The following is a 27,726-nucleotide window of genomic DNA, read 5'->3' as shown; positions in this document are numbered from 1 at the left end:
ATCATACCAAGAATATGTGTCTCATTTCTAGTCAAAACAAATCACACCTAAAAGTAACTTGTTTTTAGACCATTTTCACTTGAAAAATAATGAGGTGGGATTGCATCTAAGTGAACTAAATTTTAGCTTTAACACCATTCCACCTGTTTGCATCTGTAGCCTAACATTATTGTGATTGCATAAATGTATAAAATAAATTTAAACTTACGCATTGACTCGAGCAGTAATTTTCTCCCACGTCGACTCCCGTTCCTTCGCTGCTGCAGCCATGTTACTCTTCTTCCTGAAAACAGCTTCAAATTCACTGTATGAGCGCATTAACATATCCAACTCCAGAGGAGTAAAAAAATGCAGACCTTTTCTTGTAGCTTGTTGCCATGGTGAATCATGGTATCAGGGCTCCATTGATGGCGGCTTTTTAAAGTTGTGGTGCACGCGCTTAACTCAGAGTGAACAAACTCTGTTTTGATTGAACAGATTGAAATCACCTGTTCTGAAACCCGTAACCCAGAGTTTCCCATCTCAGCGTTACTCAACTCAGAGTTCATTGTTAGGCTCAGAGTTTGTTGAACCTCCTTTCTGAAACAGACCCCTGATCTTCTGTTTATAAGTGTGTGGACCTATCGTCCGTGGGACAGATGTAAAGCTCTGGGTAGCCCTGCACTAACACGATCAACTTCTTCTTCATATTTAAGACAGACTGATATTTACAGAAGAAGGGAAAGATATCTTCCAGCTGTCATGTTCCAAAAGTTGAACTCTGTTTATCTCAAAGCGTAGCCGTCATGCCCTGAACAATAGGCACTTGGGAACGTGTGCACGCTGTGACTGCGTCGCTCTGGGATTACTCTGGCGTCACTCTGGGGTTTGAGCTGCCTTCTGCGCATCTACGTTAAAAACAATGACTTTGAGGGTGCAAAAAATGCGGCATGTGTACAGTCCCTGATGCAGCTGTACTTCCTGAACACAACACGGCCCTCATTTTCCTCTTCACAAATTCAGTGTAACACAGGATGATTGACTGATATACGTATAGTCATTTTGCAAGTGAAATATTCGTTGAAGTCACCATACAACATTTTTGTGATACGCTGAGTATTGCAGTAACATAATTGCAATTTATTACCTATTTTCAACTACCGATTATTTCCCGAAAGAAAAACTTTAGAAACATCTGTTTTATCTTATAGGATATATCTTCATATCTGTATATCAGTCATTTTGATTGCAGAAAAATGTAACTCATGGTCTGAATGAGCAAATGATTTTATTAAGTAGTGTTTTAGGAATATTCCCAAACACAGAGTCAGACTCATTTGGTGAGTCACACTGTTACACACAGTCCAATTTTCCATTTCATGGGCTTCTTGATATGTAACAAGATAATTATTATAAATCACATAATCAGAAAATATGTGTCATGTGACATAGCTTGGTGGAGGAGATGTTTTAATCCATAACTCAGATCACAGACCAACAAAGTAAAAATCTTCTGTTTTAGTGGCCGTAATTTAATAACCTGAATCATTGTGCTGAAATCAAACATCAGAGAGCTCTTGAGGATCGTCACCATAGAAACAGCACACAGTAAGCTAGCTGAACTAGCTGTCTCCATGCTGACAGATTGGAAGAGTTGACCTCGTGCCCTGTCCGCTCAACTTTCTGCCACTAAATTGGGCTGGAGTTAAAATCCGAGAGGTGATCATTCCTGAGGTGAGTGACAGGTTATGAGGTTTCCACGCAGGCACTCAGCCACATTTAACAACATCGTGACAGTGGAGACCAGGCTCTGTTCACTGGTTGTTGTTTTGTGTAGTGACAGTGAGAAAAACGAGGTTGGAATGAGCAACATAATAATATGCTTGTTTGTGAATTCGTAAATGTTGGACCGTAATGAGGAGTGTCTGCTGGAGAGCTATCACAGGATCTTGAGATAATTGGCACGTTTTAATTGGGGAAGGAGCGTTACATTATTAAACTGAGGCGCTCCTCAGCGCTCTGCTGTGTCACTGATGCCCTAAAACCATTAACACCTAATGACAGCTGACAAAAGGACCGAGTCGTGTGTGATTAAAGCTGAGGCATGTTGTGCTACCAGACGAGAAGTTTGAGTTGGTCGCAATTACACTTTTGCCATCTGCTTATATATGTGCATAAATGAGAGTGTATGCTGGTGTTGGAACTGAAAATGTTTCTCATTGACCAGTTTTCTTTTGCAAAATGGAAGAAACAGGTTGTTCAGTTACGACCTTCAGTGAGGGTGGAAAATAACTTTACATAATGCCTACATGTGAAAATATTGCATGTGTTTGCTGATTGTTAAGTCTCCAGCTGCATCTGATTGAAAATATCTTTTATGGTGCAACCACAGTTTTGAATCAGGTCCAAGTGTCCACACACACATTGATTAAATGGAGCCTCAGGGTCCTGCACTTGCCGGTTTTCATTCTAATAATGCATCATTGTGTGAGTGTCTGTGTGCACCTGTGTGTCACGTTTCATGGTGTGTGTGTGTGTGTGTGTGTGTGTGTGTGTGTGTGTGTGTGTGTTACTGGGGCTGTGTAAAATGCTGTGAAAGCATTAAACAACGTGGTGCGTCACACAGCAAGCAGCACAGTGTATGTTGGCTCTCGGGGGCTGCCGGGTAGCAAACACAGTACAGGGTGATATGAAATGCTGGGGTAATGATTTAAAAATAGAGGCTTGTTGGTTGGCTGCGAGCTCTGAGTGTTATTTGCAGGTCCAGCATTTTGGCTGCTTTCTAGTCTTTCAATGCTTCAGCATCCTAAACGCTGACAAGTTCAAGTGGCCGGAGCAGAAGCAGTCAGAGGTCAGCAGGAGGGGAAAACAACAAGCTTTGTGATTTAGAAGATAGGGCCACTGTTATTTGAGCTTTCTAAAAGAGCCACACCGTTGCTTTGAGAGACAAATTCCTTCATTATGCCGATGGCTGTGTGTGAAATCTGAAATTAGTCGATTCATTTTTAAGCAGAAATGACACAAACTCTTTGGTTACAGCTTCACATACCTGACTATTTGCTGGTTTCCTTGATAGTAAGTTAAATATTTTAACATTTTGTTTTGTTGGACAAAACAAACAATTTATGCTCAGGGGAATCATGTTGCGCATATTTTACCCTCTTTATTATTCTGCAAACCAAATGATTTGTTGATTTTTGGCGCCCTGTGGAATTTTCTTGTAAGCAAACAAAAGCTAAAACACAGTGTGTGTATCCTCGAGATAAAAAAAAAAAAAAAAAAAACGTCATCATGAAACATTTGCAAAGCCTTTGGTGACGCATTGCTGCATATCTTGACGTGTCGATCAGTGGAATTGTGTGACACCATTGGGAGGAATGTGTATCACCTCTGCTGCATGCACGCAAACAAAACGTGGACTCACTTTGGGTCAAAGAACAAGACAATAATGGGCTGATTAATCGATAATGACAATAATTGTTGGTTACAACCCTGGAAAATACCCCACAATGAAACATAAGTTGGTGTGTCCTACTAACATTTATTAACTTGTGAGCTAACTTGCATCATGCTTTGTGTAGGCAGGAAAATGTGGGGGATTTGGGCCATTTGGCACTCGACAGTATAAGAGAGTTCCCAGTATAGTAAATGAGTAGTAGATGGTGAGTAAGTGCACAATTTGTCACAGCCACGGTGTTATTTATTTGTTTCAGTAGTATAAACAGCAGATTTTGTCTCTGAGGATGCTGCCAGAAATTGAAAGTAAAAATGGGGTGGTCATGGTCATGCCTGGTCCAACGGTGTGGCTCTTAAATGTGTTTTTAATAGTTTTTTGATACTATGGCACAGGAGATTAAAGGGGTAACTGTGGTATTTTTCAACCTGGAACCTATATTCTCATGTGTTTGTGTCTAATTGACCAATTGAAGCAATAATTTAAAAAAAGAGATTGTCCAGTATTGAGTGAGACCGTTGTGGCTAAACAGGCTGCTATGTAATCCCTGTGGGCAATTGAGCACCGCCACTAAACGTGCTTTTTTTCCCCACTGACAGGCTCAGATTGTGGGTTAGGGTTAGTGTTAGTGTCTCACAACATTATTAAAAGGATCCTTACAGAGACAGACCTTTTTGTTAAAGAGTAAAATCCTTTTTGTTTAACTAGAAACAGCCCCAAGCTCTCTATCGTCACGCCCACCAGACTACATTTGAATAAACCGTAATTTAATTATCCTTAAACACAATTAATTGAAAGTCAGCAGAAGCAAAATAAAACTCATCAAAGCCATCTTGGTTTGTCTTTCCTCTGTTCCAGCAACCAGGAACTCTGTTTTGGTTGAAATAAACCCTTAATTCACCCAGTTAGATGTGAAAATATGCTGGTTCTATACACGCTGAAATGACTGTTTATTCAGATGGAGTCTGGTGGGTTTGGTGACAGTGATTTCAGGTCTGTTTCTGGTTGAACAAAAGCCCCGTTTCCACCAAGCAGTCAGGTTTGTTTTCAGTTCAGTTTTCTGTTTCCACTGTGACAAGTTGTAGATGGTACCAATGGAACCGTTCCGTACCGTCCCCATGTTTGGTCCCCCCTCTGTTGGGGTACCTAGCACACAGATCTGGTACTAAAAGGTGGAGCTGTGAACACTGCAGCCTGATTGGTCAGTAGAGGACGGTCGCTCTGCTCAGGGCTGAGTTGTGTCTGGTTTTGAGGCTCATGTAACCACTGTTCATACTGTGGAGAGTTTTATTAGTAAACTGTAACTATAAAATGAAAGGATGTTTTGCTGCCTCTCACAGCAGCTGGAGTCTGAGAAAAATAATTCACTGGGCCGACTGCCGGCGACTTTAAGGTGGAACGTTACCTTGTAATGTTACTCAACGTGAATCCATCAGCACACCTTAAAATTCACTGTGACAACTTTGATCATCACTTTTGTTTTTATATGACATACACTTTTAGTAATGAGTGGATCTTCAAGCGTTTAAAAATACATATACATTTTGACCGGATTATTCAAGCTCCATATATTCTAATCCTCACTTGGAGGAAAAAAAAGTGCCAGGAGCGTTGTTCCTGTGGGCTACGGCAACACTAAACCCCTGAGCTTGCCTGAGAAGGACTAAATGCACAAACTCACTATGCTTAAATATGGAGAGAGACTCTCACTGCAGCCTGTTCTATTTTGTTCTGAAAATGTCAGCGTGCAGCCTCGTTCTGTGGACGATAAATAAGGTGCAGACTGATAAAGGAGGAAAGGGCTGGACGGAGCAGTGAGTGACAACAACCCTGCCCACATTTAAGAGGACTGTTTGTGGTGGAAACACTTAGCGGACCTAGGGTTAGAAGGGTTACAGTTGGTTCCTAAGGTACCATACCGGAAGTGTTTGGTTTGGTTTCAACTAAAAGGTCTATCTTTTCATAATGTCAGACACTCATAATAACAATCTGAGCCTGTCAGTGGCAAAAACAAGCACTTTTAGTGGTTGTACATTCACGTTGCTCAGTTGCCCACAGGGATTACATTGCAGCCTGTTATGCTGTTGCTGGCTGCAGTGGTCTCGCTCAGCACAGGGCCACTTAGCTGTTGTTCCTATTACTCACCTAGACACATGAACATGGGGGAATAGGGTCCAGGTTTGAAAATACAGAAGTTCCCCTTTAAGCTGTAAATCAGGCTTTGTCTGCTGAAGAGATTGTTTGGTTTTGGGCTTATTTTGTAGATAGGTTGGTGAAAAAGATTAGATGCTTTTCTCAGTTTTATATAATTATACATTGCGTATAATGTGATTTTGGACTGAAACAAGTTTGCTGGCGTCACCTCGGACTCTTGGATTTTATAGAAACTGAAAAAAGAATCAGCAATAGTAAAAGTAGTTTAGTTGCAGCCCTACACTTCACAGTACAGCTTCTTATTTTATACTGACTGTGAGGTTCAAGTGTACATTTACCCTATGATAGGGTTATGGACTCATTGGCTGTGAACCAACATGAGAACTATGACCATCCACTTCCAGGATCATCTTCCACTGCGTCCCTGCAACAACTCAGTGACTCCAATTTGCTCCAAATTGCTTTGAGGCAATCCATGGCAAGGGTAAATGAAGGCGGGTAAACAATGTTATTAAAGTGGGAGCCGAAACATCTTGCTGCTGCTACAGACCTTAACGACTGACATGAATAACTTTGATGGCTGTTTTTCCCAACAGGTTTCCAAATAGGGAGGGGAAGATCATTAACGAGGAGCGGCTGTCAAAGTTGTTCTTGGCAATCTTAAAGCGCCGCCACCTCGGGACTGACTGAACCTCACAGTCATTGTTTCGTTTCGGTTTCTAATGACTGATAACCCAAAACAACAACACGTGACTCACTTCATGTTGCTGCAAAAAAAAAAAGCTGTTAAAAAAGTTGCATGCTTTGGTCATACTGCACGTAAGGTTTTATGTTTCTTTTCATTTGAAGCCTTTATTGAATATTGGTTTTCTCATGTGTTTATTCACCGCTTACGACTGATCAAGTGTCTTCTCTCTTACTTGTGCTTCATTTTTGTTTTTCTTCTTTTTCATCCGTTCTGTCTGCATGCCCCTCCCCCCTCCCCTCCCTCTTCTGCCTGTATTCATGCATGGGACGCGATGGGAAGAATTGGAACCACCGAGCTGTCACTCAAGTAGGCTTCAGTTTGATTAGAATATGATTATGAACAGTTTTGTGTTTTATTTTTTACTTGCAGAACACACATGCACACTTGACAAACACGTTGTATTAACTCTCCATCAGGCACATTTCCTGTGACATTTATTCTTGCACCAACATTTCGGCTGCGGTGCCCGATGAGAGTACGACAGCAGACGCATCAACGCATGAAATAAATGTCACAGAAAGCAAGTTAACTTGTGTTTTTTCTTCCCTGCTGAAGCGTTTTATTGCCAGGAGATAACATCTATCACATTATGTTCTACAGTACAATTTGAAAATGAGCAACAGCATCATTAAAGCAGCATGAGAGCTGATTCAGTCCTCACGTCAGCAGTAACAAACATGTCAGTTGTGACAGATTGACTGCAGCAGTGTTAAAATATCCAAAATAAAAATCATCCTCGCATTGAAAATATACTTTAACGGAGGGGGGGTTTGAACATTTGAACATTTGAACAGTATTGTGCTGTGCATTAAAGAACCACCTCTTTCTTTTAGCCGCCTTTAACAACATCTTTTCTTTATTTTGGCCAAATTGTGTCAGAAGCTGGAAATTATGACTTTTCATTAAGATGTTTTAAAGGTCCAGTGTGTTGGGTTTGGGGGGATATATTGGCAGAAATGGAATATAATATAACAAGTTTTCTTTGGTGTAAAATCATCAGAAAATAAGAACTGTTGGGTTTTCGTTACGTCAGAATGAGACGTTTATATTTACATAGGGAGCGGGTCCTCATCGGCAGAGATCGACATCTACAGTGACCCAGAACAGACAAACCAAACACTGGCTTCAGACAGTGCCATTCGCGTTTTCGCGTCCTCATCTCAGCCATCATAATTAGAAGCTCCTCTGCGACGAGCAGCGTTGGAAAAACACTGTTTTACTAACATGAAACTGCTGTATTCAGTGTTTTTGCAGGTTAAAAATCACCAAGTCTGTTCATTTTGGAGAGGAAGAGACCTCAGCAGATAATTCGGCTCATGGTAAAAACCTCCTGAACAATGAACACCAAAGGAATCCTAACTGGGGGGGAAGTTCAGCTGGTTGCAATCTGCCATCCTCACCGCTAGACACCGCTAAAATACACGGGGCCCGGACACAGCGTGTCAGCTTTTTAGCTGCTACACAGGCTTCGTCCCCGCAGCGTGTGGTTGCTGCCTGCTTCACTATGTGTGTATTGAGTTTTGCCAAGCAATAATGCAGTTGATTATGGAGGGTTTGGAAGTGTATAGATTATGTTAACTGGTACTGAATTAATTAACTGGATCACTTAAACGATAGGGTGCATCGATTTGATTGATTTATTTTAATGAGAAATGTAAAAACACACAGAGGGTTGCTCTGCATCGCCTTTAGTACAATGAGGTATTAGTTTTTAGCCTTTTGAAACCGATTGCGCTTATTTTTTTTTTTTTATAAAGTTATATGTAGTTTTTACTTGTTGAAGGGCTGTGGAGCCGCACGTAGATGGGGAAAAATAACATGTGCAAGTGTAGCTTCCATGGTCAGTGTAGCACCTTCAGTTGATCATAATGGTTGCGGTCTGCTGCGGGTGTTACACCCCTGTAGGGGGAGAAGGAAAGAAATGAAGCGGACATAATGTGGCTGGCTTCAAGTCCAAAGTGTAATGAACGAGCCGAGAGCTATGGATATAAAAAATATGCACTGAATGTAAAACAATTAATAACAATTTGAAAATGCACGCTAATTTAATTCCTTTAATATGTTAAAAAAAAGTGTCGAAAAATAATTTGTAATATTCCTTTATTTCTGGAAGTAGAATAATCAGTTGATATCTGTAATTCATTGCTTTGGTGTAGAGATGTTTTGATTGCATAGCACTTCCGGGTGTTGCTCGCGGCTGGTTCATTATATTTTGGACTCAAAGCCAGCAACATCGTGACTGTTTCATTTCTTTCTCTCTCCCCTCACAGGGGTCTAACACGGGCATGCCACAGCTGACATGTCACACCACGCCCGTGTACCATGTATTTTTGCTATTAATCTCCCTAAATCTGACACACTGTTCCTTTAATATTTGATATTGGGGTGTACATTAGGTTATGAAACATAAAATAGTTGCCACAAATCCTCACACAATGGCAAGTTTAAAATTCCTGCATACTTTCATCACTAAACTAAATAAATTTTACACAATAAAAGGTGTAAATAGAGCACATGTAAGTAAACAAGTATTCAGAATTGTGCAGGATTTCTGTTAGACTAACTGCTGTTTAATTGCAAATTTTATTATGGCTGAAAGGTGTTTTTAAACATGGATATATCTCTTTTACAAAATTACAATTGTCTGAAAACTGCAACACTTATTTCTACAGTGACTTGATAATAAATTAAAAGTGCGTAGGAAAAAGAAGGCATTAAACTAATATTAGGGAACAAAGTTTGTGGGAGTTTACTGCCTTCATCTGTAGAAAAGATAATGGTACTTATTACATAATAACGGGTAATTAGACTACTTTTTTTTTCTTTTTTTTTTTTTTTTACACAAAATGACTCTTATCTTTAATTTCCTTTATTTGCTTTGTTGCTGCGAGTGATGAGAAGTCGAAGCCGCTGTGATGTCTGTGAAAGCCAGGAGTAGATTAACTTAGTTTAGAAGTAAAAATGGTTTAATTTGCACACAAACAAATGTAAAAACAACAATTTGTGATATGGGTTAATGTAGCAGGTCTCAGTGTCATGGTGAGTTCCCCCAGCCCAAACAGGTTCTTTTATTCTGATGACTGCTCACACACACCTTCAACATAAATACCCGGCTTCTTCACCATGTGCCTCTGGTTGCTCGGCTTCTCATTGTCCAGCTGCTCCAAATTCCCGACACAGTTCGGCTAACAATATCTCCAGTCGTACAGCAAGCAAAATCCGAGTGTGTCTCTGGCATGTGGCGGTCCTCCGAGGTCCAGCACGCCGCTGCATTTAAAGGGAGACTATGATTAAACAACGAGCACCAGCTGCGCCAATAAGCTCACCTGACACTGCTCTCCTGAGCCGTCCCCACACCTCTCCCTCCTGCAGCTGAACACCAACCATGCTCACCTCCACAGTTAATTAACGAGGTTTAGAGGTGTTGGTGGGTGTGTTTTTGAACTTATGGAGCCAGACAGTTACCCCCTGCCCAAGTCCTCAGACTAAGGAGGCTTCACATCAGGGATTTTGGCCTGAGTACACTTGACCCCAAAGTCCAGCTCAGTTTAATTAGTGGGAACACTGACAGTACAAAAACAGTACAAAAGACTCTCACATCCCAGTGTTCAATGGAGTGCGTGCTGGACCAAAGAAACATCTGTCAAGAAAAAAAAAACAAATAAGTCTGCACACCAAGAAGCTCCCGTTTATAAAGATTTTAAGGCAGAGTTGATGTTTCAAGCCACACGTTTCTTCCTCCGACTTCTGGTACATGACAGAAAGTCACCAGTGTGTTTTTCTTCATGTTCCTTTATTTCTATGTGTGGCCTGACTGTTTGTATACACCGATCAGCCAAAACCTTAAAGGGGAACTAATATTTTTTTCAACCTGGGCCCTATTTTCCGATCTACTTTTGTCTAAATGAGTGATAGGATGTTCAATATGTGACATTCCTCCAGCATGAAGCTAGGGCTGACCTGCCTGCAGCCTGTGAACTTGCGTGATATTGAATAATAGGGCACTGGGACAGCGTCAAACAACGTTAAAATACGTCCACTAAAAGTGCATTTTGTTCACACAGGTAGGCTCGGATTGTTAGTATAATTATCTGACAACGTAACAGAAAGGAGAAATGAACATCTGTGTTTACCTTAAGCTGGATTTGGACATGTTCCTCTGCCTGTTGCTGCTCCCTCTCTCTCCTCGTCCGCTCTTCAATTTCAATTAGCTCTGCGTCCATGTACGTCCGTGTACTCTGTGTTCAAATAAATATGGGCGGTCATCAAATTCAAATGGCTCATCCAGATCCAGCTGGTCAAAATCGGGTAAAAATTCAGCCATGACTACTCCAAACAGAGTAACTCCTCGCGTTTGTAAGCTCACTCCAGCGGTAACTTCCTGCAACAACTCAAATCTCGCGAGATGTGAGTTTTCAGAGCCAGACTTTTTACTTCAACAAACAAGTCCGAATTTTTACCCCATTTTGACCAACTGGATAGGTCAGTAGGCAGGTCAGCCCTAGCTTCGTACTGGAGAAATGTCAGATATTGAACATCCTATCACTCATTTAGACAAAAGTAGATCGGATAATAGGGCCCAGGTAAAAAAAAGCATTAGTTCCCCTTTAAATCCACTGACAGGTGAAGTGAATAACTTTGATTATTTTGTTCCAATGCATTGTTCTGCTGGGAAACCTTTGGTTCCGGCATTCATGTGGATACCACCTGACATGTTCCACCCACAGTACTCCCCAATGGCAGTGGCCCTCCAGCAGGATAATGCCCCACGCCACACTACAAAAACTGTTTAGAAATTACCTGTGGAGCGTGACAAAGGGCTCAAGGTGTCGACCTGGCTTCCAGGCGGGTGCTACTTGGTGTGCAGACTTATTTGTTGTTTACCTTAACACTGTGACAGTACCCCAAACCTGACCAGAGTACTCCAATCCCTGCCGAGTCCACTTGAAAAAGTGGTCTTGAGTACAGTTCATGTGTGCTTCGGCACTGTATCAGGTGTGAACACCAACTGTTCAAAAACATGGAAGTGGAGTGCTGTTTATCACAGCTACAAGGAGTTTTTAACCAGTTAAGAAACAGTCTAGATCCGACTTCACAGCCGCAGTCGACCTACACTCAGAGAACTCCGACACCCGACAGCAGAGCTTCGCCTTGCTGCTCCACCTGCTGATAACAGTCTCCAGGGCAGCAGTGTCTGTGTCAGTGGCACCTTTTTCTACATTATACCACAACAACATATCACATACATGATGCTGCAAGTGTATTCGGGTACAGAACAATACTGCTAATGTGAACGCTGACTAGTGGGGGAGTAGAGAAGGGGGGCAATCACCATACGAATCAATCGTACTTATATGAAAACACCCTAAGCTAACAGTCTCAGCAGGAGGGCGAATAGTTTGATTCCAGCCCAGTTAGCATAATTTAGCACAAATCAGCTAGCATGTAATTTCCTGTCTCTTTTTAAATTTCTGTTTGTGTCCAAATTAAACAAATAAAATACACTGTGTTAACTGATGAGCTTTAGAGATGCTGTAGGGTGTATTTTTAAACCACCTGCTGGCTCTAACTTCATATTTAGAGTACAGACATCTCATCTAACTCCCTGTAATATTTCCCAAAATGTAAAGTCTATTTTAAGTCTATTCAGTGATGAACTTCTCTCCCAACTTGTGTTTGCAGAGTTTGCAACAGAACTCAAAACACGACCGCATCGATAATTGAATTGTGTTCGAGCTCAGGTCTGTAAAGTGATTTCAGAGGAGCTGAGGTGTCTGACAGGCAGCGAGATCAGATCAAGTGACAGCGAGCGCTGCAGTTGTACTCGCATTGCAGACCACAGCACATTAGCAAATCAATACCACTGCCAGCACGCTCACACACACACACACAGAGCGCATACCAGCAGCAAACTGATGGGACTGCAATTGTCTGTTTGAGTGGGTGTTTCAATATAAGCTGAGTAGACATTTAGCAGCTGGTTATGTAACTGCTCCAAGTTTTACAGTTTCATCACACTGCACAGGAATGTTTTTAAAATCCACTCGGCATATGTTCACACTCTGAATCTTGTGTTTTTCCTCCTTATTCTCTGTTTGCTGTTGTCTTCATATCATATTTACTCTTGGTTCAAACACTTTCATATTGATCCTTTAAAGTGCTTGGATGTTTTTTTTATTTAATATCTGACATGGAAGACTCTGAGCAAACACAGGAGTTCATCACTTCATCATACTTTGTGTCCACAGTGGGTTTAATCGCTTCTTTTGTATGATAAAAAAGATCATTTATAGTGAATGCAGACTGAGGCAGATTATTTTTAATTAACAGTTGTCACTTTATAGAGAGGTTTAGATTCATTATAGATAAATAAACAGAAACAAATACTGCACATCATATTTTGTGCACTGTGTATTAGATCTTGTGTTATATTTCTTTACACAAACAGCTATCAAAGTTAATTTTATCCACTGCCCACTTTATTAATCCCAGTGGGAAATTACAGCGTTACAGCAGCCAAGTCACTCATGAATCACTAAGCAGAAGGAACATGAGGACACAAAGAGGTAAATAGGAAAAGATAGACTGATAAAAACATGCATAACTCAAAACTTAAATCTCAAAAAAGTAGGACAGTATTTTAAATAGACACAAAAATAATGCATTGTTTCATCCACTCTATTTAGCATTTATAAACAGCATATAAGCACTTACCAAATGTTTATAACTCACAATAATTATGTTTTTAGCAGATATAAGTTTTAATAATGTATTTGTCAGCAACTACAGCTCCTCCTGTGACCACCAAAACAAAGAATATGGTGTATGCAGAGATACTAAATGAGTAAAACAAATCTGCAATATAAAATATGTCTTTACCGTAGACTTTATAAAATAATGGACATAGTGACTCTGATGTCACTCAATGGTTTGCAGACTCCAGTTTTGAAGCCTCAAGTTCGGCATTTTTCTCGTCACCATCTTGTGTTTTTGGAGCCAGAAGTGACCACAGTTGTGTCTTAATTCAGGGCTGCAGCCTTCGAAGACCAATTGCGTCACATTGGCGCGACCAAAGCTGTCCCATTTCAAAGGCTCCTTCAGATGCAGCCAAGACATGCAGCCTTCTTTCCCAGAATTTAGAGCATGCAACGGATGACTCCTTCGTGGCCCAGCCTATCCCAAGATGCATACAGTTGTTAACTGTTAACTGTTGTTAACATTATAATTAAAAAATAACTAAAAGCACACAGCTTAAACAATCTTAACTTAATAAGTTTCGCTGAAAACAGTCCTCTATTATCTTGAAATATATCAAACAGTGGTGTCTCCGGCTGTGAATCGTCTTCTAGAGTATTAAACTTAAAAAAATATATATGTATAATAACAATCACTGGGTCCACGATCAAGGCTAACTAACTTACTAGCTTACTCCTTCTTTCGTCAAGCGCAGCTGGTTGCCAGGTAGGAGAAACGCCAACAAGTCGGGGCAAGAACAACTAGTGATGCAACCAGGAAATCCTCTGCAGACCAGACCGTCTCATTTCAGTGCCCTTTTGGTTTAGATGATGCAGTCTTCAAAGGACGTGGCCAACATAGACCACAAAGGCCGCGTCCTTTTAAAGGCTGCAGCCCCTGAATTGAGACACAGCTAATGGGTGCGCTCCAAATCACATACTTTTTCTGTTTCCTTTTAGTATGTGCTGTCATCCGTCATTGCGACTTCTGATTCTGTCAGTCAGCTGTCATATGTTTGTAGCTTAGTCGATGTGACGTATCGTCCGCTGCGCAGAGGACTGTGGGTCAGAACGGCCGGAAAAGCATGCTAGCTGGCATACTGAAAAATCAGACCAAATGTAGTAGAACATCCTGGGATTTTTGGCACACTGCATTTGACATTCTAAGTATTGGGACATACTGAATCTTTTCCTGCATACAATATAGTATGGTAGTATGGATATTGGAATGCACAGCATGTTTGCCGTTGAGAGGGTGGATCTGACACATGTGCTGTGTCTCAAATCGCGTACTTCTGTACTTACACTTAATATTTTGAGTGCATAAGTGCATTCACACTGAGAAGTATGGAAGAATGCAGTGCACTATGAGTACCCGGATGGTGCACTCAAAACGGTCAAGAAGTTGAGTGTGGAACTATGGACACTTCTCGCCCTCAATGGTCGCCATCGTGGCTACGTAGCAGAAGGGGAGGGACCACTTTTCAAACAGGAAATGGCGGCCGAGGACTGTGCGACCGTGAACGTTGCTGCATTGTACAAATACATGTGTTTATTGCACTAAGCACCACTCTACTGTTGTTGGGTATAAGCCAGCTGTATGTTTATTGGGTTAATTTAGCAGTCTGTAATGATTTGGTACCACGAACGATAACGCGAATGCTAATGCTAGTTTGCTAACTAGCTAATTTGTGGTCGTCATTTCCAGTGAGTGCACAACGGCCGTGTTTGGTTTGAGACAACATTTACCTGTCGAAATTTGCGCAGTACACCAATGAATATATAGTGCACATAGTATGCTACATAGAAGTACACTAACGGAAGTATGTAATTTGAGACACACCAATAGACTGTTACGAGGCCTCACAGGCAGCCTGTCACTCAAGCTGTCCTGCCCTTCAACATGCGTAAGCCTTAATAAAATGTAAACAGGCGAGTTTTGTATAAAAATTCAATCCCATATAGTTGTCCTGACAGAGGAAATTAGCTATAGAGACCAAAACCTTTTTTTTCCCAACTCTTTCTATTGGGGTTTTCGAAGTTAAACGGACAGTGGCAATCGTATAAATGTGAAAACAGAATGTCTGATACAAAAATATAGAATATTTTCAGCAAGTGAAAAATACTCTAAAGGGTGAGTTTCCATACATGTAAAGAAAAAGACACGAGTATGGCAAACAAATCTGCAAAATATAATTTTTTACAAATAAAATTTATTGTTCTATTTAACCCTCTGGAGTCCACAGATGTGCCGCCAAATCACGTGACCGATTTAAGATGACTTAGCAGCAAGACGCTTGATAGGCCAAGTAAAACCAGACTTATGATAAATAATTTAGGCCATGCTTTTTCCTGAATATTGTCATCAGGTTTGGTGCGCGTTTGGTGCAGGAACAAACAGTAAAAACAGGCTATTCTAAGGAAAGTGCTTGCAAGCAAAAAAAAAAAAAAAAAAAAAGACACCCCCTTTCCTTTTTGGTGCTTTTTTTTGTGTGATTTTATGTCCAGTGTGTTAATACAGTATGTCAAAATGAAAAAATAACTGCAAAGTCACACAGGTGACAAACAGTTTTAAAGGTGAAATTCAAAGGTAAAATCAAAAGTAGTCAAAAACGGCCAATTATACACTTGACCCCAAAGGGTTAAAAAAGATTAATGATTAAAAAAAGAAAGCAAAAAATACTATTAAAAAAAGAGGGGTGGGGACTGGGAGGATTTAGAAGGATGTCAGATGTTTTATGTCATTTAAAGTAGGCTAGTTGGGGGAAGGTCAAGACCAAAATCAGTTTTTGTACCAGGCTGTAAACATGTTCATTTCAGCTTTAATGTCAGGCATTTGAACATAAGGGGTCTATGGGGATTAATTGGCTCAGCCAGCCTCAAGTGGCGAATAGAGGAACTGCAGCTTTTGGCATACACTACGTTGGCTTCATTATTCAGTCCCAGAGGTTGCTAATTTGTCTTACAGGAAAAGATATGAATACCAACAAGCACTATACATCAGTCAAACCTGTGAAAATGTCCTTATAGCTGTGTACAAGTAGATTATAGTGTTTTATAAGCCGTTTATTAATTAATCAAGTGTTGCCTAGTGTAGCCTAGTTAATGCTTAAAAATCTTAAAATCCTTCAGATGTTGGGTAACATTCAACTTTAACTTAAATAAAATTGTTCAGTAAAAGTGTTGTCCCTGATGTCTGCCTCTCTGTCTGTCTCTCTCCTCTTTCACTCCTTCTTCAGGGGATCAGCAGTCTGTTCAGCTCGCTGAAAGTAGTCCGGCTTCTCCGTCTGGGTCGGGTGGCCCGTAAACTGGATCACTACATCGAGTACGGGGCAGCTGTCCTGGTCCTGCTGGTGTGTGTTTTTGGACTGGCTGCTCACTGGCTGGCCTGCATTTGGTATGTTTATCTGCTGTTTCTTTCATACAGTTGTTAAAAAGGGAAAACAGACAAACATGTATCATTTTAAGTAAGAGTTACTGCACATAAATTACATAACACATTCTGACTGCTGCCATCACTGTGACGCATTTAAAGCAGCGCCAATTAATATAATGAGGTCACTGATTAAGCTAATGAATGCATTAATTAGTAGTTTATTTTATGTCAACGTGCTTGTTTTCACGCATCAAAACAGTATGGTTTTTTTTTGTACCTTAAAGCCAGAAAGACTTGTAGTGGTTTCAAGAGAATTTGTTTTTCTTCATTAATATGTAAATTTATGAAGCACAGGCCTCCGAAGTCTAATCAGATCATCTACTCTACAGGGGGCAAGTGTGGTGGAAGCACTGAGTTTCCATCATGTGTTGTGCTTGATTTATTATGTTTATGAGTATGTCTAAACACACACACACACACACAAACAGAAGCAGATGCCATCGTGACAACTTTATGTCCTGCATGCATTAAAACATGGAAGATGTGTTCGATAGTTGATGATGAACACAAGTTTTTCCTCTCCAGATGGGCTTTTATGTCTGTACTGTGATGCACTCCAAACTACACACACACAAAAAAAAAAACACTTGCACACTGTTCTCACACTTCCATGTCATGACAAACACTCGGCCCATCCCTCATCAATCAGGATTACAAGACATCTTCAAGTAATATATTCATAACCACAAAACTGTGTTCGTCTACAAGGTTTCAAACAATGTTAATATGCAGGATTTCATGAGTGTTTGTTCTCGTGGTTCACAGGCCGGCAGTCGGCGTCCCACGAGAGGCTCTCGCCAATATCATAAACATTATTTATTGGCCCACACAGTGTAATGAATGAATAATAACTTGAGTCAATGAAGTCTTCGCTGCTCCAAAACGTCAGACTCAGATAACAATAAAAATAGCTCCTGTACAGTATTGTTTCCCTCAAGGTGGTGTCTGTGGTTGCCATGGTCACAGGACAAGCCACGCTATCGTGTTAAACCACCATCAACCATGACCACCAGAGTAGTAGATAAGAAAATCTAACTCCTGTTACACAAAATTCTGATTTTTTTTTTTTTTAAATTTTTTTTCTCAATTCTTTTGCTTTTCTTGTGAAACAAAGTCGAGTTTTACCTCCTCTGGCATTTATACCTTCATACCTCTTTCATAAATATAGGAAAAAACGGCAATGAGCAAATTGGTATAAGATGTCCCACAAATTGAAAAAAAAAGACTGAGAAAATTATTTTTAAAAAAATAGCGGAAAAAGAAAAATTATTGGGAAAACTATATTTATTATTATTATTATTATTATTATTGTTAAATAATAAATAATAGTAATAATAAAAAAATCAATAATAATAAATATAATACATTTTAAAATTATCTTACAGCATTATTTTAATTTTTAAGCACTCTTTTGAGGTCATTTTCTTCTTTCTTTCTTTTTCTTTTTTGTTTTTTTTATTTTCAGTTTTTTCTCTTAATTTAATTTTCTGCTAATTTGTCGGATCATTTCCTTCTTCCCATGTTTTTAAAAGAAATCAAGCCAATCTGCTCAGGTTCCAAAGGGTTAAAATTGATTTGGTTGAAACAGTCTGAAAAGGGAAAAATAGTTTTATTTTGTTTTGATTTGTAGCCCTACGTTGCTGTGTCATTGGCTACTACTTGTCACGGCGATAAGTTGAGGGTGGATGCAGTTCATGTTAGGGCATAGAGGTCATGGTTATGGTTAGTGCAAGCCAATCACAACACAGTAGGGCGGGGCCAGGGAAAAGACGGATTGGAAAAAAAACATCACACAAATATGCATCCTCTGATTTGAGGTCACAAGTGAAAAATTATGGACAGATGTTTTGCACAAACAGATGTGAGTGTCTCTTTGAATGTTCACATTAATAAAAAAAAAAATTTGAAGTTGAAAAGTTTTTAAATTGAAAGAAAAATACCATAAATAATTACACAATTTAGAATAAAAGAAAAGAAGAAGTAACAGATTGACCTTTCCTCCAGTGCCACCAGCAGCTGACTCAGAATTATGTAATATTATGCCGTCCAATACGAATAATAATGTACAAATATTATCTGTGACTATTTGTTCCTTTCTTTCCATGTAGAGTTTTAGAGTTTCAACAGGCTTCTGCGGGATGTGATGATGTGACGTTCACGCAATATAGTGAACAAGCAAAGTTATCCCTTACGAGCTAATGTGGGCTAACTACAGTAATGACAGATCCGAAATGTTCATGTTGACGTTCATCTTCTTGCCGACACTAGATATCAAACAAAAGCCAGAGAATGTGTCATATTGAATTTTTGTAAGCTGTAAATTTACCATGTCTAACGCAGAAGATAGTTCTCTATATGGGTCTGCAGCTTCTGGTGCTGGAGAGCAGCATGAAAGTGAGGAGCAATCACTGTGCAGCAAAGTCTGGGGACCAAAATGGAGTAGCACACTGCATACTGAGTGACCAAAACAAAAGGACAAACAACTGCTCTACTTGGAGAGTCTCAGTCGACTGAGGGGTCTGAAACTGATGATTTGAGTCTTCCACTTTCAGGGTTCAACCCTCGTACTTATCCTGTGAAATATCTCAAGAGTTACTGTGGATTGGCACCAAATATTGTGCCAACATTCATGGTCCCTAGAGGATGAATCCCACTGAGTTTGGTGATGCTCTTGTGTCCCGATGAGGTTTACATGTGTGGTTTTGGGAGAAATGCATCAGAAGTTATTGGATTGTTAGCGCCATCATCAAGTCAAAACTTAATCCGTCTAATACCTTAGTTTATGTCATCATCCTCAGCTGCTAACAAGCTAAACTACGATGTGACCATGGTAACAGCTACCAGCAAAACATCAGCATGTTAACATTGTTAAGCATTTAGCTCGAAGCAAAGCCATGCCTCACTGAAGCCTCAAAGAGCTGCTGTAGATTTTTATTTAAAGGTATAAAACGTGCCACATATTTTCAGTTCCTCACGACAACTGTTCAGTAAATTTACTCGTTAAACAGAAAAACAATCTAATAGTCTCTAAGTGTGAAATGGGATCTCTGATTATTTATTTCCTGACCATTTCTGTCTCCTCGCTTCAGGTTCAGCATCGGTGATTACGAGGTTATCGACGAGGAAACCAACCTTGTGCGCATGGACAGCTGGCTCTACATCCTGGCAGAGACGGTGGGCACGCCGTACCGCTTCAACGCCAGCGGTTCAGGGAAGTGGGAAGGCGGCCCAAACAAAGACTCGGTCTACATCACTTCGCTGTACTTCACCATGACCAGCCTGACGAGCATCGGCTTCGGCAACATCGCCCCCACGACAGACGGGGAGAAAATCTTTGCAGTGGCCATGATGATGATTGGATGTGAGTGGAGGCGTTTTATCTTTCATCTAGTGTAGCAGATACATGATACATGAGACGTTAAATATGCTCTTTAAAGCCACAATCCACAGAGGCAGGTGAGTAAATGAATTATGAATAGAGCCATCGCAGTTCAGAAAATAGGACTTTACAGATGATTAGCTGAGCAATATTTCTAACTCTCCTGTAACCCAGAATGTGCTGCCTGGTTCAGTGTGTAGGTTTGTGTTCACAGCAGCGCTTAAATGCCTAATACTACTGGATATAACTTTAACAAAAAGTCACACATGAAAACTTTAGTTCAGAAATGTCTCTTTTGGCATAGACAGAGATACACTGATGCAGTATATCTGTACATTCATACAGTGTCAAATTTAGAAAGCTGAAACGCCAAAACTAGATCTCCCCAGTTTCTTCCTCAGTCTCATCAATGTCGCTGTCAGCTCCAGTCTGTCCACTTTAATACAGCGACATGACATATACAGTACAGCAGGAGCTCCGTTGTTCTTGTCTTACATTAGACTCATTATTTCAGTCCTCTCTGTGATATCGTGCTGCATTATTGAGATTTTCTGGAGCGTGATGCATCACACACAAGCTTCCAGTCTTTCTGAAATGCCTCAGAAAAATAAAACACAGTTGAAACAGTGAATGAGACAGCTTCTCCTCAGAGAGGCTGGCGTTAAGTGGAGCGTTTTTAATGAATTTTGTGGCTTAATTGCTGTTTTTAAGATGTTGAATGTGTATGTTTTGGTACAGTGAAGCACATGAGTCATGGATCTCAAGAAAACTGCCATCAAATGCATTTATATGTGGAAAAAAATGGCATTTATGAAAATATCACTTATTGTGATTTACCGACACACAGAATTATCCAGTGTTGCTGTAGACACAAATAACTATGAGTGGATTATCACACAGTGAAGAAACCTGCCCCCACTAAATAACAAAACATCCACTCTGCAAGGCAGGAGGCAAATTCTCGCAGCGTGCCCTTCTTTCCACATCTCAATATTAAACATTCATAAGGTATCTTCTGCTTGTGTGGCTCACAGTTCAGTGTACAGCGTGGTGCCATTATGTGTGACTGCGCACAGAGAGCAGCACCTCCAAGCAATAACTGACCGTCGGATCAATTTTGCACAGCGCTCCCTCCGATCCCGCTGCAATCACTCGTGCACCTCTATTGTACTTTCTTTCAGCCACAATCTCAACCTGGAGACGAGAGGATGATTGCCCCCCCCCCCTTCTCTCCCTCCACATTTTGGCTGCTCAAGTTTATGAATACACTCTCGGGGGAACTGGCAGAACTCATCTGCAGACTTGTCTCTGTCTAAATTTTTCATTGTGAGATACAAATCTAAATATCTAAATATCTAAAAAACCAGACAGCCTCGGGAGGATTCAGTTGTAGATGCAATCTACTGTAGTCCATGACTGTTCTCTATGAAATATGGATGCTCTGATACTGTTCTATTTTTACCACCAGCACTGGATCGGTGCTGGCAGTAGAAGATCACAGTGTGACGAGGGATTGAGGGGGTGGCGTGGGGAAAGGGAGGGGGGGGCACTATACATATGTCCTGTTTCTATAGCAACGGTTGGCCCGGGGGGGTTGAGTTTCTGACAACTGTCTTTTAACTACCCTCAAACAAGCCAGCTGTTGGATGCCGAGCAACGCTGCGGCGAAGTTGTGTACGTCAGCAACTAGAGAGCGATGTTGGGGACGCGCTGAAGCACCGCTCCGCTGGGACCGATTGGGTTTCCTTTGTTACAGCATTTTCTGCTTATCTGTGAAGTGAGCGCTGCCATCTGTGCTCGAGCTCGAGGTAGCAGTCATCCAAAAACTTTGCCAACTTCAAAAGGAGATGATTGTCAAATCATCTTAGATTTAATTGGCTCAGACCTTTAAAAAAAGCAAAAAAAAAAAAAAAAAAACTGTCTTGATCTCTTAACTTCCTGATTTTGATGCCTGCAAATGTGTTACCAACAAGAGCATCTTCTTTGTGTTTAGGTGATAAAGAATATCACGCCGTGCTGCGAGGCTCGATACCGTGGCTGTGCAAGAGAGCGATGGTGATGAAAGGATGGAAGTTGTGGTTATCCTTGCCCTTGAGGAGTTTCGAGCGCTTTTTAATTAGCATTATTCCCTGTGCAGTTTTTCAACACTTTGATTGTGGCGCTGTGAAATAAACAAACACACACAAACGCATGCACAGGTTACTGTCATCATCTGAGGATAATTGAAATGTGTGGCTGGCATGTTTCCTCTCCGTCCCTTCTAGCAGGGCTAATTAGGGCTCCACTGCCAAGAGAACACTACACACACAGAGCAGACATCTGATAGCTTTGATCCGCACACACACACACACACACGCGCCAGCTGTTGCACCAGTCCAACCACCCAACCACCTCCGAGATACACTGCTGTACTCTTTCTCTTTCTTTTATCACAAGACAAGATCGCAAAAAATATCCTTATTTAGTGAAATGTTACTGGGAATGGACGCACACACACACACACACACACTCAGTATGAGGTTGTACTTTTTCCCTTTTGGCGAGCATTTTGTGGATCACACTTAGAGACGATGATGAGTAGTAATTGTTAATTTCCCACGTGACTGATTAAGTGTTCATCACATAAAACAATATTAAGGCTTGCGGCACATTAGGTCTGGTATATCATGTGATGTAATTTATATTAAGGCCACCAGTGTTGTTAAGTTGTGAAGATTTACATGTCCTCATAAACCACATTTTGGAGACTTTTATGTCCTCATAAACACAATTTGGATATTTTTATGTCCTCATAAAATGCATTTTGGAGATCTGTTTTTTTAACTCAGCAATGGAAAGTTTCGAGTCCTTGTAAACCAGGTATTTGATAGTTTTATATCCCTGTAAACCAGGTATATGAGATACATATGTCCTCCTAAATCTTGGAGATTTTTCATGTCCTCATAAACACAATTTGAAGGTTTTTATGTTCTTATAAAACCCATTTTGGAGATTTATTTTAGCTTTTTAATTTCCCAACAGTGGAAAGTTTAATGTCCTTGTAAACCAGGTATCTGAGATTTTTATGTCCTCATAAACCACATTTTGGAGATTTTTCATTTCCTCATAAACATTTAGGACATTTTTATGTTCTTAGAAACCCATTTTGGGTTTTAGGAGATTTTTCATGTCCTTATAAACACAATTTTCTTTTAAAACCCTTTTTGGAGATTTATTTGAGCTTTTTAAACCCAACAATGGAAAGTTTTTTGACCTTGTAAACCAGGTATTTGAGATTTTTATGTCCTTGTAAACCAGGTATTTGAAATGTTTTTAAACCATGATTTGTTGACTTTTTTGAGCTCGTAAAACCTAATTTGTAAACTATCTGGGATTTGGATCACCGGATATTATCTCAATAATTAGGTAATGATACGATATTTTTGCAAAATTGCAATATGCTGAGTATTGCGATAAAATAATTTACCATATATTTATAACCTTTTTTTCCAACTGCAGTTTTACCTTATAAGATAAAGTTTTCAGTCTGTTCAAATCTGTTTTGTCTGTAGATTTCTTACCTTTATGATTCACTTCTCTGTCGAGCTTGGGTACGGCTGTGTTGGTACAAAAAACAATAACATCAAGAAGGAGTCACATACCTGGGTTCCAGTGTTTTTAGGGTGTTACAAAAGCCTTCAATTTCAACAGTGCTGTATGGACGCAGATCTTTGCACATAAAGTAGCTGATGGACTGCGTTGTTTTCTTAGCTCTCTCAGAGTTGGATGGTAGTTTTGTTGAGGTTAGTGTGTCCAGTGTTGGTTGATTTTTGGCAAGGCAGGTTTAGCGTTAGCTTGGCCATCAGTGGCTAACGCTATCTCTGGATGGTGGAGTGTGAGGTGAGCCCTCATGTTCGTAGTATTCCCAGCGTATTCTCATATGACACTGCTTGCAAATGGCATGTGTCATATTGAAGTCCTTCTTTCCTTCTGTGTTAAAAAATCCAAAATAAGTCCAGATGTTTGATTTAAATGCCAGCGGCGCATTTCTGATTTCCTTTGTTTTGATGAACATCCTGCCAAATGCTGCTGACTGAGACCTCTGCTAACCTCACCAGGAAAAAGAAACATCAGTACTATCTCATGGACTGAGAAAGCACTTCATTTTATTATTCTGTTGCCAAAAGTTGTTTTAAAATGTGTATCTGCAAAAATTAATAATGCATACAATAAAACATTGGTACTTGATGTCCGTGTATAGATACAAATTTGCCATGCATGATATTGTGATACTATGCTGTATCGATTTTTTTTCCCCCATGTTTAATCTCAAAATGTTATGCAGTATTATGTGACCCTGGTTTCATAAGCCTCCGCGTAAATCTTTGAAAACCCACAGGATGATTTGAGACACAAATAGTTGAAAAAACGAAAGTGAAGTGGTGGTGAACCAAACACTTAATCCCTTCAACAAATGTCATGACCATGCCAGTCAGATGTATAAACGGCTGAGCAATGCTGCGATTTGCATTTTACCAAATTTATTTTACAAATTCTTTTTAGCACACAATTTAGTTTTCCTCATGAAGTCAACTATTCACAAGCAGCTAAAAACTTTGGTAGTATTAAAATCAAAATTAAACGTGTCTTTTCTTCTCTGTATGTCCCCAGCCCTTCTTTACGCCACCATCTTCGGTAACGTGACGACAATCTTCCAGCAGATGTACGCCAACACCAATCGTTACCATGAGATGATTAACAGCGTCCGGGACTTCCTCAAGCTCTACCAGGTGCCCAAGGGCTTGAGTGAAAGAGTTATGGATTACATTGCCTCCACATGGTCCATGTCTCGGGGTATAGACACTGAAAAGGTAAGTCAGACTGCGTTGTCTTTAATGGCTTTCTTATAGCCCATGATTAAATGTAATTTCCTTGTTACCCTGGTATTTTTAATCCTCCTTAAGATTACCATTATTATTGAAAGCATGATTTTGACATAATGTGTTAATTGCAGTATTGTTAAAAACTCGTCCATACCCATTGGTAGCTTTGTCACCTTCTACCTATGCCAGTCCTCAATGCCTATGTGCAGTTTCACATAGATTGACCACGTCAGTGAGTAGAAAAACGTGGGACAGACAGAATGACTGACTGACAGAATGACACACTGACAGTTTCCGTGATTATGTACAGCATACCATACTATGACTTAGTCATACCAAAAATTAGAAGAAAGAAAACCCCAACTAGTGTTGTCACGATACCAAAATCTTTGTTTCGGTACCAATACCAATATGAATTTCGATACTTTTCGATACTCTCCAGTACTTTTCCTAAGGAAAAGTCCTTTTGGATACAAACCTTTAGAACAATAAATAGTAGGGGTGTAATAGTACCAAAAAAATCATGGTGCGGTAAGTATCTCGGTACGGACGGTTTGGTAACTCAAATGTTCCACCAAGTTTGTGTTGTCTCGCGTTGTCTCCCTTTGCGAGGCAGACTTTCTCTTGTCTTTTTTCATGTGCGTCAGCTTCGGATGTTGATACAGGTGTTGTCATACACAGCACTTGCGTAATCTGTGCTCCAAAAGGAACAAGAAAGGCATTTGTGTGCATAAATGAGTCAAATAAATTAACTAAATTAATGAATTGAATCAATTTCAAAGTACCAGTATTTTCCAAATGCATTATAGTACCGTTTGGAATACTCTAGTACCACGGTACTATTTTAGTACCGGTATACCGTGCAACACTAACCCCAACACTGGTCCACAGGGGGAGCCACAGCGATCAGTCGCATTTTAGCCATTTTTAGGCATTTTTCTGTTGTTATAGCGCCACCCAGTTGCCAAGTAGAGTTAAATTTCTCCAGTCACCTTGAGGCGTCCTGTTCTACATATCTACCAAGTTTAGTAAAAATCCATATGGCGTTTAGGCCTAGATAAAAAATGAGCTCTCTAGCGCCCCCATTTTGTTTGATGGGGTCAATAATGGAGGGGTCCCCTCAGATTATGTGTGGTCATATGCCTACAAAGTTGTGTGGTGATGGGTGAAACCCTTGAGATGTTATACACCTTTATGTGATGAGCCACGCCCTCCGCAATATTCATTGCCTTATAGAAGCTCAGTTTTAGTAAGTTTTCCAACTTTTGCCAAGAGGGAACTTTAGATATTGGTCCCTAGATTATGTTCACCCAGTTTCATGCAGATCGCTCAAACTTCCTAGGAAGAGATCCATTTGAAGTGTTTTTCAAAAAATTCAAAATGGCAGAAAATCTATATTATTGGAAGTTATGGGTTCTTGAGGCAAATGTGTTCCTCATGAGGAGAGGCATCTCTGTGCAAAGTTTCATGTCTCTACCACATACGGGGCATGAGATATGCCCATTCAAAGTCTGCAATTTCAATCAGTTGCTATAGCGCCCCCCTTTGGCCAATTGATGTAATATTGCTTCATTCGCATCCTCCCATGACCCTCTACCACTGTGCCAAATTTCACATGGATTGACCAAGTCAGTGAGGAGGAAAACGTGGAACAGACACACAGACAGACAGAGTTTTGGTCATTATATAGTAAGATAGTAAGATGTATCAGATGTAGCATCATTTGTGTGATATAAATACTATATAAAAAGAATTCTGCATTGTATATTATAGAGTTCACATAATGTTTTGTTGTTGGCTGAAGAACAACCCCATGCTGTTGATGCTCCCTGAACATCTCTGTATAAAACAGTCATTTTTCATTGTTAATTTGTTTTGTAGAAACTGTCAGGTTATTCTGTGGCAAAATGTAGCAGCCTATTATCTAAAGCAGACAGTGTTATGGCGTTTATGGCACAGTTACCAGCGGCCATCCTGCCGAATTGAGATGATGCTGAAATGATTTGAGTGTGTGGAAATTAAGCATTTAAAGCTGGCAGCGGATAGATTGAACCAGTGCTGTCTGATTGATTCGAAGCCCGAAAGCATTCATATCGCTGCGTCCCATTTAAATCCACCTGTCCAAAATCCAATCATGGAAGAAGTTTTATTATTTCACAGCAAATTAGAAACATAACTTCTAATAAGGCAGGGGTTTTGTCACGAGGGAATCTGTATTCAAAATCAAACTGTGATACTTATTGTGTCCTCTTTATATGTTAAGTTAGCAGTGCATCGATGTATTATTTATCTGTCTGGCCTCAGGCCACCCTAAAGGGTCTAAAAATGGCATATAATCCCTCTCTGCTTGACATTCATCTTCAAAGAGATTTGTTTTAAAGGCAGAGCCCTGCGACGGCCTGGCATCCTGTTGATTAGGTGTACTTGAACAACATACTGCCACTCAGTGACACACTGCAGAGAGGCAGCTTCATATCTGATCTTCTTATGAAATTTAATGATCAAACATAATTTATACTGGACATATTCAGTTCCAACCGATAGATAATCAGCTCTGAGTGAGGTATTTTCCAAAGCTAATGAAAAAGAAAGAAGCTTCAACTGTTTTTTGTTGTATAAAAATACACCCAAGTCTTTTAGTGACAGTTAACTCTTTTTTTTTTTCTTTGAGAACAATAACTTCACAAAGACTTGGAGGCAGATACTGTGGAAAATTAATTAGAGACTTTAGAGCACATTTGTTTAGAGCTTTCAAAATCATACACAACAACAAGTGCCGAAATATTAAGCCTGTTTAGACCTGGTATCAACATGCATTTTGGGTGATCCGATCACAACTGGAGAGCGCTAAAAACAAGTGTAAACAACCACCAATGCACTTACTGAAGTGGTCTGGGACACATTTGTCTTGTGGTATAAACACTAGTGCGTCCTGATGTTGGTGAAGATTGTCAGTCATCCAGGTCATGTTAATCTTAAG

The 27,726-nt window shown here is 40.2% G+C and overlaps 1 protein-coding gene across 2 annotated transcripts in view; it reads left to right on the top strand.

Moving 5' to 3' along the window:
• Window positions 1-27,726, top strand: part of kcnh1a (potassium voltage-gated channel, subfamily H (eag-related), member 1a) — a 67,738-nt gene that overhangs the window by 23,299 nt on the left and 16,713 nt on the right. For both annotated transcript variants that reach the window (XM_049600979.1, XM_049600980.1), the window contains 3 exons: window positions 16,309-16,466; window positions 19,595-19,866; window positions 24,535-24,734. In XM_049600979.1, the coding sequence (XP_049456936.1) occupies window positions 16,309-16,466; window positions 19,595-19,866; window positions 24,535-24,734 (630 nt within the window). The remainder of the gene's footprint in view (window positions 1-16,308; window positions 16,467-19,594; window positions 19,867-24,534; window positions 24,735-27,726) is intronic.

The sequence above is a fragment of the Epinephelus fuscoguttatus genome, linkage group LG16 (assembly GCF_011397635.1).
Source record: "Epinephelus fuscoguttatus linkage group LG16, E.fuscoguttatus.final_Chr_v1".
NCBI lineage: Eukaryota > Metazoa > Chordata > Actinopteri > Perciformes > Serranidae > Epinephelus > Epinephelus fuscoguttatus.
This window is presented reverse-complemented; position numbering and strand designations above follow the sequence as displayed.